The sequence below is a fragment of the Pangasianodon hypophthalmus genome, chromosome 30 (genome assembly GCF_027358585.1).
Source record: "Pangasianodon hypophthalmus isolate fPanHyp1 chromosome 30, fPanHyp1.pri, whole genome shotgun sequence".
Lineage (NCBI taxonomy): Eukaryota > Metazoa > Chordata > Actinopteri > Siluriformes > Pangasiidae > Pangasianodon > Pangasianodon hypophthalmus.
In genome coordinates this window covers 9,560,858-9,578,141 of record NC_069739.1, presented here as the reverse complement: position 1 = coordinate 9,578,141, position 17,284 = coordinate 9,560,858, and the positions used below count along the sequence as shown (strand labels likewise).

Here is a 17,284-nt window from a genome sequence, read left to right as displayed (position 1 = left end):
GTGACGACTTCTTCAAAACCTTACTTGTTTAACTGAACCTTATCTATATGTTTACTCTCTCTATCTATCTGTCTTTGTCTCCTTTTTTTTTGTCTTCTTTGGCCTTGTTCAGAGAGGAGATGTGATCGACATCATCAGTAAGCCACCCATGGGCACGTGGATGGGGCTACTCAACAACAAGGTCGGAACGTTTAAGTTTATCTATGTGGACGTCCTGACGGAGGAGGAGGAGAAACCCAAACGCACCATCAGGAGGAGAAGAAAGGGTCCAGCTCCGAAACCCAGCTCCGTAGAAGAGCTTTTAGAAAGGATCAACCTAAAGGTGAGAGGGAGAAACACGTGCACATACACACATGCATACTCTTATAGACTCTCTCAAACTGCGGGTATGATATACACACAGTTCTATTCATGAGACTGATATATCAGAGGCAGTGTGTTGAGTCTAGAGCTTTCTTCTTCATTTCGCCTGAAGCTGTAATGACAGAACATGAGTGAGATGGAGAGAGAATGGAGGTGGTCCTTGTGGTAATGAAAGACTGTGACTCTCCTACATGTTTCTTCTTTTTTTATACCCCAGATGGAAACGAAGGTCAAATTCAACCCTACATATAATGGCTTCCTAAACATTCAAAGACAGCAATCCACTCTTTAGACCTCCCATGTGTGTGGGCACGCATGTGGGTGGGTGGGGGTGATATATACATATGTATTTATATATAATTGTTATTTTGAGACCATGAGTAAGACTAAATGAACTGTGTCAGGGAGAACAGCTGTGCACCCATCCATTAACACAGAAAAATACACAAAGTGAAATTGTACAGTGTTTGGGATTCACTTTAGTTTTCATTGAATTGTGTTGATTTAATTTTGATGTGTTTAAAGAAAAGAAAAATCCCACTCAGCTCCAGCAACGCCTGGAATGTGCCACTTTCACAGTGTCTTACAGCTGTATTGGATTTGTGCTACTTGAACTTGACATCTGATGGCAGGATTCTTAAGTTTTACAAAAAAAAAGGAAACGAGCAGGACCAGGAGGTTAAAAAGAAAGTGGCGAGTCAGTCAAAACAGTTCCAGTAAACAAAGATTATAATATCCATTGTCTCCATTTTGCATGTCAAACCACAGCATAAAATATCTGGGTAGCTGTTTTTATCTGAACAATCACAATCATAGTCTAAAGTATATTTTAGTCCCGATTTTGATTAATCAAAAGTAATTCAAGCAGATGATAAATGTTAAAACAACGATTTTGAGAAAACTCAGGCAGGTCTAAGGTCTTCTTCCCCTTTTAAGTGAGAGACATACCAGAACAGAGTGACCACATGATGAGTGAACCTGTGTTTCAGCTCTGATCACACACAGTGTTGTTGACGTGTGTGTGTGTGTGTGTGTGTGTGTGCGTATATGTTTCAGGAGCACATGCCTACATTCTTGTTTAATGGCTATGAGGATTTGGACACTTTTAAGTTGCTTGAGGAAGAGGACCTGGATGAGCTGAACATCAGAGACCCTCAACAGAGAGCTGTACTGCTCACTGCTGTCGAGCTACTACAGGAGTATGACAGTGAGTATATCTACGCTGTGGAGGTGTGTGTGGGACATTTAATCCTACATCTGCTCACACAGGTTTGATCAATCCCGCTCACTCCCACAGGAGGTTTGACCAATCCCACTCACTCCCACAGGAGGTTTGACCAATCCCACTCACTCCCGCAGGAGGTTTGATCAATCCCGCTCACTCCCACAGGAGATTTGATCAATCCCGCTCACTCCCACAGGAGGTTTGATCAATCCCGCTCACTCCCACAGGAGGTTTGATCAATCCCGCTCACTCCCGCAGGAGGTTTGATCAATCCCGCTCACTCCCACAGGAGGTTTGATCAATCCCGCTCACTCCCACAGGAGGTTTGACCAATCCCGCTCACTCCCACAGGAGATTTGATCAATCCCGCTCACTCCCACAGGAGATTTGATCAATCCTGCTCACTCCCACAGGAGGTTTGATCAATCCTGCTCACTCCCACAGGAGGTTTGATCAATTCTGCTCACTCCCACAGGAGGTTTGACCAATCCCGCTCACTCCCACAGGAAGTTTGATCAATCCCACTCACTCCAACAGGAGGTTTGATCAATTTCGACCAATCCCACTCACTCCTGCAGAGTGTTTGCCCAATTCCTCTCACCCCCACACAGAGTTTTATCAATCCTGCCCACTCTGGAAGAAAGTTTGTCCAATCCCACTCACTCCCACAAACAGTTTGACCAAAAGTTTTTACATTTTGTGGTTTATGCAATAGTGTAGTTCTGTCTGTGCAAGTATTCCACTCTAGACTCAGTAATGCATCTCAATACTAAATATTGTATGTAATTAAAAGCCCTAACATACACACTTTGACACTGTGTGTGTGCCATTACAGGCAGCAGTGACCCCGAGCGCAGTGCCCTCTCTGGCTCCCAGGAAAAACTCCTCTGTGAGGGGAGGGGCTTGGCAGCTAACTCCCCACGGGACTCTGGTTGCTATGAAAGCAGCGAAAACCTGGAGAACGGTAACCAGGCATTATTTTAGCATCTTCATCGCATCCTCATCTCCAACCTAGCATTAGCATCACCATGACATCCGCCTCTCTTTGGTAGACCACGCCTCTTTCCTGCCCACACTTGCTAACGCCAATGAGACGCCGTCATGACCTCAGGATTGAACGCCATGCTGTCGTTCTGTCCTGGCTTCCTCATCATTCTTCCTTTTCTCCCGTCTTTCTTTACGGGCCGGATAATCACACCTCTCCATCTAAAGACTCCACTTCTCATCTTCTAGGCCTACTTCTTCATCACTCTGACATGCATGTTTTTAAGCTACATCATTCTCAACCCTTTTGGGTATTAGTAAGACACAGAGACTGTATGTTTCCATCTAGCTGTTTAGCACATGCAAACATGCTACTATAATGTGAATATTCTGAAGTGCACAACAAGATGATCACTAAGTGAATGTGGTTGCAAGTGAAGAAGAATCAGAATTCTCTATTGTTGTCGTCATAAATTTTATGGCACATTATTTAAAAAAAAAAAAATCAGATTCCAGCAACCCTGATTGCATCTTCTCTTTATTTGGCAATTCAGTCAAGTGTGAAAACAGTGATATTTAGGTGTTAAGTGTTTGGCACAAACGTTCAAATTTGTATAAAACAGGTGGATGGAAACCTTGGTAGAGTGAAGAGTGTAAAGCCACACAGGCAGGCATGCAGGCAGATGTAGAATGTAGCTTACAGACTCCTAAGCTTTGAATCTTTAGAGCTGTATTGTGAAGTAGATTGTATCTGAGAATCTAGAGTCTTTTTTCTGTTTATCATCAATACCCTGTGCTATTTTAGGAATATTGTGTGTGAGCGCATGTCCAGTGGCTTTGTTGAACAGCTCATCTGTGCCTTAAAAATGATTCATGGAATTAGATTTTTTAGAAACTAGTCTGTACATAGCAAAGTTTGTTGCTGGAGATTTTTATTAAGAGGTCTATATAAGAATATATTATGCTGCAGGGACTGGAATGTGCATCCATATTTTGGATACTCTTGTTGTTCTGTGCTTAAGTTAATAGGTTAAATATTTTAATCTTCTTAACAGTCATATGGCATCTTCTGATACTGACCCACTTTGTCTGTGAGGGATGGAAAATAATGTGCCATAATGGAAAATAAACCCAAAATGATCTAAACATTGTACATCATTCTTGTCCTTCTGCTGGTTTTTGGTCTATTTTTCTTTCCATGCTTCTTTTCTTTTTATAAAACTCCACTATTTTCACACTCACAATTCTTATTAAACATGAGTTCTACTTGGGTTTCATTGCAAAACCATGCAGTATCCTGTCTCTCTCAATTTCAGTTGTTCTATAGCTGTTGATTACTCATGTGCCACTCTAAATAACCTTCATCTCTGTTGCATGAATTTCTTTAGACATTTCATGTAATGCTTGTTGCACCAATGTTCTTTGATCTCTACACATTTTCTACACACATTTGCTTCATTCTAATGTTCTCAGGGTTCTGTTATGCTCATCCAGTTTTAAAACAAACTCTGGTTCATATTCACTGTGGCTGAGTAAACATTATTATTAACAGTATTTAATGTTTGGGTCTGCTAAATGACATCTCATGAGTAAAAAAGCATATTGTGTTCAATTTTCTCATTTATAGATTTACAGAATAATTTTTGAAATTAGATAGGTCTTGCAGATCTTCTTATGTAATGATAAAGTGCACAGTGCAAGTAAATTTAGTCTAATTTCCAGAATATTTATAGCACATAAAAGGCTGTTAAACCACAAATACCTGGCAAACAGCAGTATATTTCAGAAAGTCTCGAGGAAAATTAACACGCATTAGACATGGAAAAGGTGAGCTATTGTCTCTAATTGTACACCTACATGGGGGACCAATAAGTTAGTTGTGTCTAATGAAATGACTAGTGAGTGTTAATAAGCCCCAAGAGCACTGCCACATGCTTGTACCATACCACTAATCCACAATATGGCCAGAAGTATGTGGATGTATCACAGCCATATGTGAGCCTTCTCCAAAATGTTGCCACAAACTTGGTAGCACACAATTGTCTAGAATGTCTATGCATGTAGCACCAAGATTTCCCCTTTACTGGAACTAAGGGGCCCAAACCTGTTCCATGGGGCATGACAGTGCCCCTGTGCACAAAGCAAGCTCCATGAAGACATGGTTTCCTATTGTTTGTGTGGAAGATCTTGAGTGGTCTACACTTGAAGTCAGTGGCCCTGACCTCAACCCCAATGAAAACATTTGGGATGAACTGGAACGTGACTGCATGCCAGGCCTTCTCGCCCAACATCCGTGCCTGTCCTCACTAATGCTCTTGTGGCTGAATGAGCACAAATCCCTGCAGTCAGGCACCAGAATCTAGTGGAAAGCCTTCCCAAAAGTGTATAGGTTATAACATTAAAGAGAGACTAAATCTATAATGGGCTGTTCAACAAGCACATATGGGTGTGATTGGACAGGTGTCCACATACGTTTGGCAATAAAGTGTATTGTGTGTCACTGCTATGCTGAGTGGATAGGGTAGGGTAGGGGTTAAAAAACAGTGCAAAGCAAAAGAACAATGGTCAGTAAAGGTATGCCTATATAATTATGTGGCTACAAGGAATGTGTTTCTAATGAACTGGAAACTGTGTATACAATATTTACAATACAAGTCTGAAGGTTTGAAACTGAAGCTCATGTGTTACAGGTAAGCCTCGTAAAGCATCTCGCTCAAGTCGCCGTTCTTCTGGCTTTGAATCTGGTCGAGTCCAGTCTCTGGATTTCCCCACGCTTCCCATCAGCCGCTCCACTGAGGAGCTTCAGCATCAGTCCAAGAAAGAACGCAAATTCCCCAAGCACTTTCTTCCCCGGCCTATCAAGGGCTTCAGCCTGCGTTCTCTGGGCCTCAGGAAGGGCCTTCGATCAGGAACAAGGCGTCAAATGCCAGCCAGTCGCAGCTGTGAGGAGCTTGATGGGACTTCAAACGCTCCAGAGAGCTGGAAACGGTCTCACTCTGTGGGGGACATACAGTGGCAGCACGCCTTTGACCAGATCAAGGAGAAAAGAAATGAGACCCAACATGGTGGTGAAAGGCAGGAAGAGGCAAACTCTGCAGTTCCCCAGTCCAGCTCTCAGACCAGTAGAGAATCCCAGTTAGACTCAAAAACAGAGTTGTGTAGAGCAAACCAGGATCAAGTCGAGAGACCTCAAGTGCCCACCCAGCTGCCGCACAAGCCTTCATGCCATGCTCCAGATAAACAGCCTGGCTCTGCCCCAACCAGCCCAGCTCCTCGTACTCACCCCAAAAAGCCTCCTGTGCCCCCTCCTGTTCCTGCCAAAAAATCCAAAGAGCGCCTAGTAAATGGGTTGCGACACCCATCTTTGGTCCTGCCAAGTTCTAGTCCAGGCATGCCAACTCTGTCTTCTAAACCCATAAGTAGTCCTACTAGCCCCTCTGAAAGTATTCCGTCCACTTCAGTGTCTCCAGATGATTCAGAGAAACCACCACCCTGGCTCTCTGACCTGCCTGAGTCTGCCTGCCCACAGATTCAAGGAGTCAAGGTAGCCCTTGGCAGGAAGATCTCCCATGCCAAAATGACTGATTTGGAGACACTACTGGAGGAGAAGCTTGGCTCAGAGGGCATCGATCTTATGGCAGAGCCTTACTCGGACAAGGTAAGAGACACACTATCAGTTCACAACAGAATTATTTATGACAATGAGGAACAGAAGGTGAAAGCAAATGTGAAACATAACATAAGCTGGTATCATGGTCTTGTGAGTCCTATAAAACTTCACCATTACCCTAGAACTTATGCCATGTATTAGAAGTCTTGAATTTTGTTTCTGACATTTATACATATGAAAAAAAGCATCTAAAAATAAATCTACCATTTAAAAATTGGCAGCAGTTCACCAATTGTAACATTGTAACAGTCATAGATCATTACGTTGATGGGTACATGTTTTGACTTCTCATTTTGAGCCCCAAAATATAAGTAATCTTTAAGGAATGTAAGCTGCTGTCATGGACAGATCTGGTGACATGGAGCTTCTCAGCACAGCTACACAACAAGGACAAGTGCAGTGACTAGAGCTAGAATTAAAATGAATTTTAAGCCTAAAGCACACAGAGCTTTACTTTTTTTTCCCTTCATTTTTTCCTTCTTCATTAAGTGGTGTACAAGGTCACGACTGCTTTTCGTTCTTTGTAATATTTCATTTAGTTTCCACCCATTATTCAAACTGCAGATAGTCATTACATTAAAACAAAAACCAGGTGACAGTTATTAATTGCAAGATGGCACTGCTGAGACCTGCTTTTCTTTTGATAGTCGCATTATTAAATGCTCAGTTTGCCCTAGACATAACCAGCACATATGCTGTATTTTTTACAAGTCTAAAGTGCCATGCCAGCAATAGCACTGAACTAGACCTAGGAGCCCACACCACACGCGACAGGGCCAACATGGGGGAAAGTCTGGGTGGAAAGAACATAACTGTGGATTTGGTCTGTGTATAATTTATGCTTCTTAGTCTATTGGAGTGGGTGGGCTGGATGTGCATTCGTAAATACAGGTCATGATGGTTCTGGACCATTTACAGTTATTTAATTGGCAGACACTTTTATCCAAAGCAACTCACGATGGAGAAAAGATACAACCCAAGCAGCTAAGGGTTAAGGGAGGCTCTCTGGCATTACAGGGTTTTGAAATCACAGCCATCCAATTAAGAGCGTTAAACTCTAAGCTATTAATGGCTGTAGCATGATTTGGGGTCTGAAGGGTAGAGTTTTGACTACCTCAGTGGTCTCAGTCTAACAATACATTTACATTTAAGGATGACAAGAAACATTTACTGCTCTTTAACATTGACTAAGCTAGTTTCATAGGCACTTTGGCATGACCTTCACAAAATAGAGTACATGAAGTTGTTTTGAATTAAAGATAAAATACATATTGGCTGTTCTAGCTCTCTTAGTTGTGCTGGAAAAAATGCTCAGAATTATTACTTGTCTCTTGAACTTGGATTCTAGTCAAATGGTTGTCATATTGTATTGCATGTGACTCATCTTTTCTTCAAATGTGGAAGGTGACGTGACTAATCTGATACACATCACATAGCAAACATGCAGTAGTGCTTCCATTTAGTCCTGTAAGTACATCTGTTTGGCATTCTCCTTCATTTTTCTAAAAACTCCAAATGGAAGTCGAGGGTTTCTCCATGTCAAATGTTCCAACAGATGAAATTACCTCAGAGACTTAAAAGCCTGTTCTTTAGAGGTCTCAGCCATCATGCCAGTTCTCCCAGGGTTACGACTCATTAGGTCACATTATTTGTCATTCTAAACAAATGACTGAGTTACAATAGCCTCATTATTCTGAGTAACTACCTCATAAAGTTTTGCTTGTTTCTGTGTCAGCCTACGTCTCCAGGCACGCTGTCATATGGAGCTGTTTTCTGGTCAAACCTAAAATCCACTAGAAACCACATGAAGTAAACTTTATGGATTGCTAATTTTAATTGTTGTTCAGGCTTAGACTAAAGCAAAGGTAATGTTAATTCCATTATCCCTGTAAAAATTCCTTGTATCGTTTCTTGTGGATAATCAGGTATCAGGTGTAGGATGTCTCTGGTGACTAGAAAAGGCAATGCTTAGGTTTTTTTCACATTGCTTTCCCATCATGAAGCTGAATAGTAAGCTGCTCCTTGTCCTGTTAATACCTTTCTCAGCTAATATCTAAGCACCTCTCACACTTTCTGTATTTTTCGTCCAGCATGGCCGCTGCGGTATTCCTCAGCTCTTGGTGCAGAGATACTCTGAGGACTTCCAGCAGCCACTGAAAGGTGTGGCGTCAACTCTGGACCAGATCAGAGTTAAGCATCTGCGCAAGGAGCACCGCATGGCTGTGAGTAACTGATTCTGTAAATCACTACAGAGCTGATTTGATATTTAAAAAAAAAAAAGGTTTCTTACATGAATTAAGAAATAATAAAAGGTAGAATTCATTAAATATATATTTTTATATTTAAATATATTAAAGACATAAAACAACAGGGTTTATAAAATGTGTTAAATAAGGAACAATATATTAATATAACACCGAAATATTTATATTTAAGGTCTTACTAAATGACAAGTGCTAAATGACATGGTGACATAAAGCATCAGCACAAAGGGAACCTGTGGTTGCCTTCAGGTCATAATCAGAATTGCAGATATGTGGAGCACTAGTGCTCAAGTGTACACAGGTGTTAAAAAACATAGCATTTGGGACACAGCATTGATGTATACATTACTCACTCAAATGCTTGCATCGATCCTGGGGGTTTAAGGGGTTCTATTTTTTCTATTTTAAATAAGGTTGCAATTCTAAAGATCCTTAATGACAAGTTAAATGAAAAGATATTTAAAGAAATGTTTGATGATGTTTCATGTTGCTTTCTGCTCACAAGGAGGCAAGGCATTTTTGGTAAAACGCTGCAAGGCATTTTTGGTAAAACGCCACTGTTTGGGTCTGGTTGATGTGGGCTTTGCCAAAGGCCGCATTTAGAGGGCACTCGTAAGCAACCTTTGAACTGTAAAATGCAGGCATGCACATGAGGGCTTTATTAAAAGCAGGTGCACTTGAAGGGTAAAAATGGTAGTAAGTCAGTTCAGCAGTGACTTGTCAACAATCTTCACTCTCATGCTGTACTAAGGACTTAAAATGTACTCCCTTCTTTCAAATTCTGCAGGAAACTCTCTTGCTCTCCAGCAGGCTTAGTACAGAGACCTTGACTTTAGTAATGATGTGTAATTGATTGTGCTGCTCTTTGGGATGTCACTTCCAAAATTCCAGGCATTATGTTTTTACAAAGGTTGTCTTTTTTTTTTTTTTACACCCAACTGCTAGAAAACATCTTCATATAAAATGTATTCCCTTTTCAATCTGCAACCTCACTCTGAGTGACCAAATTGGCTCCAAGTGTTTTTGGGAATGCTGTTGGATATCAGGACTTTTGAAGCTCCTTCCCTGTCTGATCATTGCAGGAAAAAAATCGGACATCGTGTGGAGGCTTTGGCTGTCATGTTGGAAGCTGGCTGTACTCTGCACCTAAACACACTGTGCGACTTGCTTCTCATGACCCTTGTGAAATTTGTTTCACTGAAAGGCCTTTAGTCTCCACCGCAGATTCCCCCAGAGCTTCTAATATCTTTTGTGCACTTTTCTGGCTACAACTCTCAGAATACTGAAGATTGTAGTCTAATTGGATAGCCACACTCATATGCATACGTATATGCAGTTTCCAGCAGGAAAATAAAACTATTCAACACAGTAATGCAGATTTTTGATGCAAGATATAGACTAAATTTTTTAAATTGTTTAATTAATTATTATTTTTATGTTAAGTTATTCAAGAGATTTTGGTGAGAAAAAGAGATAATCTCATATATTTGACGAACAGGACAAGACTGGTTGGTCATCTGGGCATAAAAAAAAGACAAAAACAAAAAAAAACAATCACATGAATGTCACAAACATTTCTCAGTTCATGTGTACATATTCTTTTCTTTGTAATAAAAAAGTGAATGATGAATTTTTCAACATATTTCAGCACATACAGGCTAATAGTAATTCTGGATGTTTCTTCTCCCTGCTCTCCACAGATTCCCTCTGGAGGTTTGACGGACATGTGTCGGAAACCCATGTCTCCAGTGCACTTAAGCTCAATTTCCGATTGGCTGGTGTCCATTGGCATGCCCATGTATTCTGACCTCCTACTGGCGGCAGGCTATGACACGCTGGGCCATTTGTCTGCTCTTACTGAGGCAGCAGTACGCAAGGCAGGGCTACAGGAGGAGAGACACATCCGCCGATTGCTCAACGAAGCCCGGCTCATCACAGCTAACAATGCCTCACAGTCTTAACAACACATGACTGCTTTATGAACAGCCACAGCTGCTGCCTGCGCTGATCTGATGATGAAACGCATCAAGTGAATTTCCAATGGCAAACCAAGTGCTGGAGTGGAATGAGGAATGAGGAATGAAACTGGGTTCTCTGTAGCATTTCATGGAAAATATCATCATCTCCTTCTTCCAAGCATTTGTTCTGTCCTTTTCTTTAGCTCTGTATTGCTGATGTTTACAGAAAGGACTTCTGTGGCTTCCATGACCTGTTAGTGGTGGACTTTCCAGCGGGGTCTTTGTAACAATCCTGAAGGGGTTGCCTTTAAAAAAAAAAAAAAAAAAAAAAAGACACGATTTTCAAAGTTTTTGAGATTTTGTAAAGATTTAGACTAACTCAAGACTGTTTTCTTCTGTGCTGATGAACACTTGTTTGTAAGGAAGAAGTACATTTTGTGCTTCTTCCAGCACAGCAAGATGTTGTAGCCTGGCCAAAGCGATGTCATTTCCTGCAGGTTAATAGGTTCATACACAACTTCTCAGCTCATAGATATGAATATTGAAGGCTACGTCTTTGATCGGTCCACTTTGGAATGTTCATTTAATGCTCAAGCACAATGTTGCTATATCGGAGTATAAATTCTGAGTACTTAGGTCAGAATTATGCATATTTTATTTTATTTGCAGGAGGGAATATATTTGTATAGTCCATAAGCCATTTCAGCTTACTCAGTGCCGAGTGGTTAAGTCGTAAAGCATTGTAAAGCCTTTTTGCCTTCACTTAGTTAAAGAGAATAGTGTATATTCAGATAGCATTTAATCTTCTAATATACAGTATCTAACATTCATTACTCTTCTGTTCTGGGATAAATCATTTATTACTGAATCAGTTACATATCTTTAAGCTTTTTATGTTGCCTTTGCCATCCTGAAACGATTGACACATGCTTTCGACAGTAATAATCAGCCTTGACTGGGTGATGCAACAGCGATAACTTGCTTGTATTTAATGTATATTTTTTAGACGTTTTAGAGCTTTGAGGAAAACCTCCCCAGCACTGTGGCAATATGTAAATGCTGGTATTTAAACTTGCTCCAAAACTTTGTCCTTGACCAGTGTAAGCACAGTCTGAAAATTCAGAAGAAATCAGATTTAGAAAGGGCTCACAGAGAAACAGATTTCTTCATCCTCCTGTAGGTTATCTGATAGAAAACTGCCTTTGGGAATCCAGTCCAGTGAAGAAGATCTGCTATAAGAGCTGTAGATGTTGACACTCCAGACTGATGAGTCTCTACATTAAGGGACCCATGACGATGTTTTCCTTTTCAGTAACACTTGAAAATTTGTCTGTATCTATAGAGGTTTTTTTTTGGGTGAGAGAAAAAGAGACAGAGATGGAAGCAGGCTGGCATGTCTTTTAATCCAAACACACATCTGGCACTGGAGGATGGGATTCTACCCATTAGTGAGGAGTTAAAACCTCAAGGAAGCTTGTCTAAATAAGGAATAGGACACGATGGGGTGTGCTGTTTTAGGAAAATAGTCAGTGACACGTTGGTACGATGTGGCCTGACACAACGCAGAGTTACTCTTACCTCCCTGAAATGTATTCTTTTCCAATAACAGCACAAAGTATTTTACTCCTGTTCTACTACAGCAATTTGCCAATGATAACAAACTTTATTCATTACAAGGATTGTACTTTTTAAATCAGGTTTTTGTTTTTACACTTAATGTTGTGGAACGACATTGAGTTATAATTTTCATTAGCTAAAACTGCTGTAAACTTTTTATACGTTCCCTCACCAGTGTCTCTTTTTTCTCTCTCAAAGTTAATACAACAAAAGCAGCTTCTCATGTTAGTAAGAAAGCACAGGAAAAAGTCCTCCATGCCAGAAAACCTTCTTTAAAACTAAGTTTTACCTCTAACTGTTACGAAGTTCTGACACTGGAGACTCCTTACAAAAATGATCATTAGATGTCTCCTTACAGAAAACTATATACTATATGAATGACTGCACATGTTTTCTAACCTGTTTAAGTGAAGCTTCCACCACAGGTTTCCTGTGAATGAGCTTCATAACGTAGAATTTTGACGCACACTATGGCACATTTTGGGGAGAGATGGATTTCCTACACGCAATGTTTTTTCTATCTACTCCAGCACAATTTACAATTTACATTAGGATTATCATAGCACCCAAACTCAGACTTAGCGTCTTAAAGAGGAGCAGAAAATCAGAACGAATGCCTTTTAACAATGCAATCATGGTATTATGGGGAGTTTTATAAAATGTATATAAATATTTCATAAAATGTTAGTAATTACTATAAAATGCACTTTATATTCAACTATATAAAGATTAAAGGGAGCTTTTTTCAGGAAGAACAAATTAGTAAATGTTAATGTCCACAGATGGACAGTTACATTCAGGTTTTATGTGGAGGAGTGCAGTGGGTTATGCTGGTTTATAACTAAAGTGTTTTTTCCCTGTCAACATTCATTAATTAGAGACTGAACCGTAACAAGCTAATTACTTCAAATTGAATTCCTTAAAATGATTCTAATTACATATATGAAATTGTGGACATGTTGCACATTCTGTATATGTAATTGATATTTAAATAACTTATTGTTTTTGTTTTGTTTTTCATATCAAATTATTAGGTGTACTATATATAAAAATAGCAATACTCTTTTGCATATTGCTTAAGCCAGTGTCCTGCTACAGTATCTATTGTAAAATGTCTGTGTACAAATGATTTTTTTTTCTTTGACCTAGCTAATGATTGTCTATAAAGATTTTGCTTGTGTATTGAAAAAAAAAATGTCCAAAAACTATTTGTCACTCTGAAGTGTAATAAAAAGAATCTTCTGACTGGAATGGGAGTTATGTATCTGTATGTGTCTCAAACTTATTTAGCTTTTGACACAGTGCATTGGACATATTCACTGGTTTAAAGATATAGATTTAGTTGTCACATTATTAGCTGTGCCTTGTAATAACCCCTCATCATTTTATAAAATGAAAAAGTCATATACTGTACACTGTGGCAGCAGCACAATGCATAAAATCATGCAGAGACAGGTGAAGAGCTTCAAACATCAGAATGAAGAAAAAGTGTGATCTCTGTGATTTTAACCGTGGCACGGTTCTTGGTGCCAGATAGGCAGGTTTGAGTATTTGAGAAACTGCTGATCTCCTGGGATTTTCACCCACAACAATCTCTAGAGTTTACACAGAATGGTGCAAAAAACAAACAAAAAACAGCAACAGTTCTGTGGGTGGAAACGCCTTGTTGATGCGACAGGTCAGAGGAGAATGACCAGATTGGTCTTAGTGGACAGAAAGTCTATAGTAACTCAAATAATCACTCTTTACAAATGTGGTGAGCAGAAAAGCATCTCAGTATGCACAACACATCAAAACTTGAGGTGGATGACCTACAACAGCAGAAGACCACATCAGGTTCCACTCCTGTCAGCCAAGAAGGCTATCATGGGCACAGACTCACCCAAACTGGACAGTTGATGACTAGAAAAAGACCAGGTGATCTTCAACTGTCTTCAACTGTCCAGTTTGGGTGGTTCCACCCACAGAACTGTCACTCACTGAAAGTTTTTCGCTTTTTGCATCATTCCGTGTAAACTCTAGAGACTGTTGTGTGTGAAATTCCCAGGAGTGCCAACCCATCTGGCCCCGGTCACAGGGATCACACTTTTTATTCACTGTGATGTTTGACTGTGATGAGCATTAATTGAGTCTCTTGACCTGTATCTGCATGATTTTTTGCACTGCGCTGCTGCCACATGATTGGTTGATTAGATAACTGCATGAATGTGCAGGTGTACCTGTGTTCCTAATAAAGTACAGTACACGCCTTATTGCTCAAGGGCCGTGGAGCCTTAACCCATGAGCCAAAATTGCTCATGTTAAACCTACCATTTAAATCACCTTAGAGGGAAGACAGTGCAAATCAATACTTGATGATATGTTTCCATCCTGATGGGAGTGGTCTCTTCCACGATGTGGTGGTCTCTTCTACGATGTCCACATCCTTTAAGTATGAACACAATGTAAGTCATGTGCTATGGTCTTTGCAATCACCAGATCTCAACCCTGGCAGGTATATTAAAATCTATGTGTAGAAACAAGAGTTCTGCTAGTATATTCAATTCAATTAGATTTTTTTTTTCTATTTGTATACGAAATATGAACAGTAATGAGTGTGATGAATATAATATGAGCGTGTAATGTAAATAATGTTTATGATAACAGCAGCAGCTCTTAGGTACAAATCTACAGAATCCAGGTGAGATTATTATACACTGAAGCTATGGTGAGACATGAGAAGAAACTGTTTTCAGAAAGCACAAAGTAAAGCAGAAGTAAAGCATGAGAATGAATAAGGCAAGCGGAAGCACAGCAGAAGAAGTATATACAGAGTGGCATTCTTTTATCATACCAGTGGTTTAAATGGCTGTACATCGTATACATTGCAAGCAGGACTCCGGCAGGTCAAGCTTTGACAGGATCTAACTAAAACGGAGAGCCAAAAAGCCAGGCATGAAAGCAATCTGGGTTTATATTGTGTATATTGTGTATATTGTGTGTGTGAGCACTGGTTTATATTGTGTATATTGTGTATATTGTGTATATTGTGTGTGTGAGCACTGGTTTATATTGTGTATATTGTGTATGTGAGCTCTGGTTTATATTGTGTATATTGTGTATATTGTGTATGTGAGCACTGGTTTATATTGTGTATATTGTGTATGAGAGCACTGGTATATATTGTGTATATTGTGTGTGTGAGCACTGGTTTATATTGTGTATATTGTGTGTGTGAGCAGTGGTATATATTGTGTATATTGTGTATGTGAGCACTGGTATATATTGTGTATATTGTGTATGTGAGCACTGGTATATATTGTGTATATTGTGTATGTGAGCACTGGTTTATATTGTGTATATTGTGTATGAGAGCACTGGTATATATTGTGTATATTGTGTGTGTGAGCACTGGTTTATATTGTGTATATTGTGTGTGTGAGCAGTGGTATATATTGTGTATATTGTGTATGTGAGCACTGGTATATATTGTGTATATTGTGTATGTGAGCACTGGTATATATTGTGTATATTGTGTATGTGAGCACTGGTATATATTGTGTATATTGTGTATGTGAGCATTGGTTTATATTGTGTATATTGTGTATATTGTGTATATTGTGTATGTGAGCACTGGTTTATATTGTGTATACTGTGTATATTGTGTGTGTGAGCACTGGTATATATTGTGTATATTGTGTATATTGTGTATGTGAGCACTGGTTTATATTGTGTATATTGTGTATATTGTGTGTGTGAGCACTGGTATATATTGTATATATTGTGTATATTGTGTATATTGTGTATGTGGGCACTGGTTTATATTGTGTATATTGTGTATGAGAGCACTGGTATATATTGTGTATATTGTGTATAGTGTGTGTGTGAGCACTGGTTTATACTGTGTATATTGTGTAGATTGTGTGTGTGAGCACTGGTTTATATTGTGTATATTGTGTGTGTGTGTGAGCACTGGTATATATGGTGTAGATTGTGTGTGTGTGTGAGAGAGAGAGAGAGAGAGCACTGGTTTATATGGTGTATATGGTGTAGATTGTGTATATTGTGTATATTGTGTGTGAGCACTGGTTTATATTGTGTATATTGTGTGTGTGTGTGAGCACTGGTATATATGGTGTAGATTGTGTGTGTGTGTGAGAGAGAGAGAGAGAGAGAGCACTGGTTTATATGGTGTATATGGTGTAGATTGTGTATATTGTGTATATTGTGTGTGAGCACTGGTTTATATTGTGTATATTGTGTGTGTGTGTGAGCACTGGTATATATGGTGTAGATTGTGTGTGTGTGTGAGAGAGAGAGAGAGAGAGCACTGGTTTATATGGTGTATATGGTGTAGATTGTGTATATTGTGTATATTGTGTGTGAGCACTGGTTTATATTGTGTATATTGTGTGTGTGTGTGAGCACTGGTATATATGGTGTAGATTGTGTGTGTGTGTGAGAGAGAGAGAGAGAGAGAGCACTGGTTTATATGGTGTATATGGTGTAGATTGTGTATATTGTGTATATTGTGTGTGAGCACTGGTTTATATTGTGTATATTGTGTGTGTGAGCACCGGTTTATATTGTGTATATTGTGTATATTGTGTATATTGTGTGTGTGAGCACTGGTTTATCTGGTGTAGATTGTGTAGATTGTGTGTGTGAGCACTGGTTTATTTGGTGTAGATTGTGTAGATTGTGTGTGTGTGAGAGAGAGAGAGAGAGAGAGAGAGAGAGAGAGCACTGGTTTATATGGTGTATATGGTGTAGATTGTGTAGATTGTGTGTGGGTCTGTGGTTTGTGTGGTTTTAATGTTGTGGTTATTCAGTATGGACTGAAGCTTAAAGTGTAACAGTGCAAGAAGTCCAGAAAGCCTCATGTTGTGTTTAAACAGACCAGCGGCTCTCAGAACGGGCTCAGGGCTGGAAACAGCAGCGCGTCTGAGGCCTGCGAGTCTTAATGGAGTTACTGATTCATCATCATCATCGCTATTAGCTGATAAGGATGGGTTTAAATTTAAACACAAACAACTCAGAAGTAAGCTCTATGATTCTAACATCATCATCATCATCATCATAATAATAATGATAATAAGTTTTATTTATATAGCACTTTCTCAAACCCAGGGTCGCTTTATCATGATAATATAATTAGAGCTCTTCCTCCTCACCCTGCTAACATGCTAATACCACAGCTTAGCGCTTATATCAGCTCATGAGA

The 17,284-nt window shown here is 39.6% G+C and overlaps 1 protein-coding gene across 6 annotated transcripts in view; it reads left to right on the top strand.

Moving 5' to 3' along the window:
• sash1a (SAM and SH3 domain containing 1a) overlaps positions 1 to 13,332 on the top strand; it is a 292,702-nt gene extending 279,370 nt beyond the window's left edge. For all 6 annotated transcript variants that reach the window (XM_053231741.1, XM_026918135.3, XM_026918133.3 and 3 more), the window contains 6 exons: positions 113 to 322; positions 1,420 to 1,570; positions 2,424 to 2,552; positions 5,263 to 6,230; positions 8,333 to 8,464; positions 10,207 to 13,332. In XM_053231741.1, coding sequence (XP_053087716.1) covers positions 113 to 322; positions 1,420 to 1,570; positions 2,424 to 2,552; positions 5,263 to 6,230; positions 8,333 to 8,464; positions 10,207 to 10,467 — 1,851 coding nt within the window. In that variant the 3' untranslated portion in view covers positions 10,468 to 13,332. The remainder of the gene's footprint in view (positions 1 to 112; positions 323 to 1,419; positions 1,571 to 2,423; positions 2,553 to 5,262; positions 6,231 to 8,332; positions 8,465 to 10,206) is intronic.
• Positions 13,333 to 17,284: the final 3,952 nt, after the last annotated feature.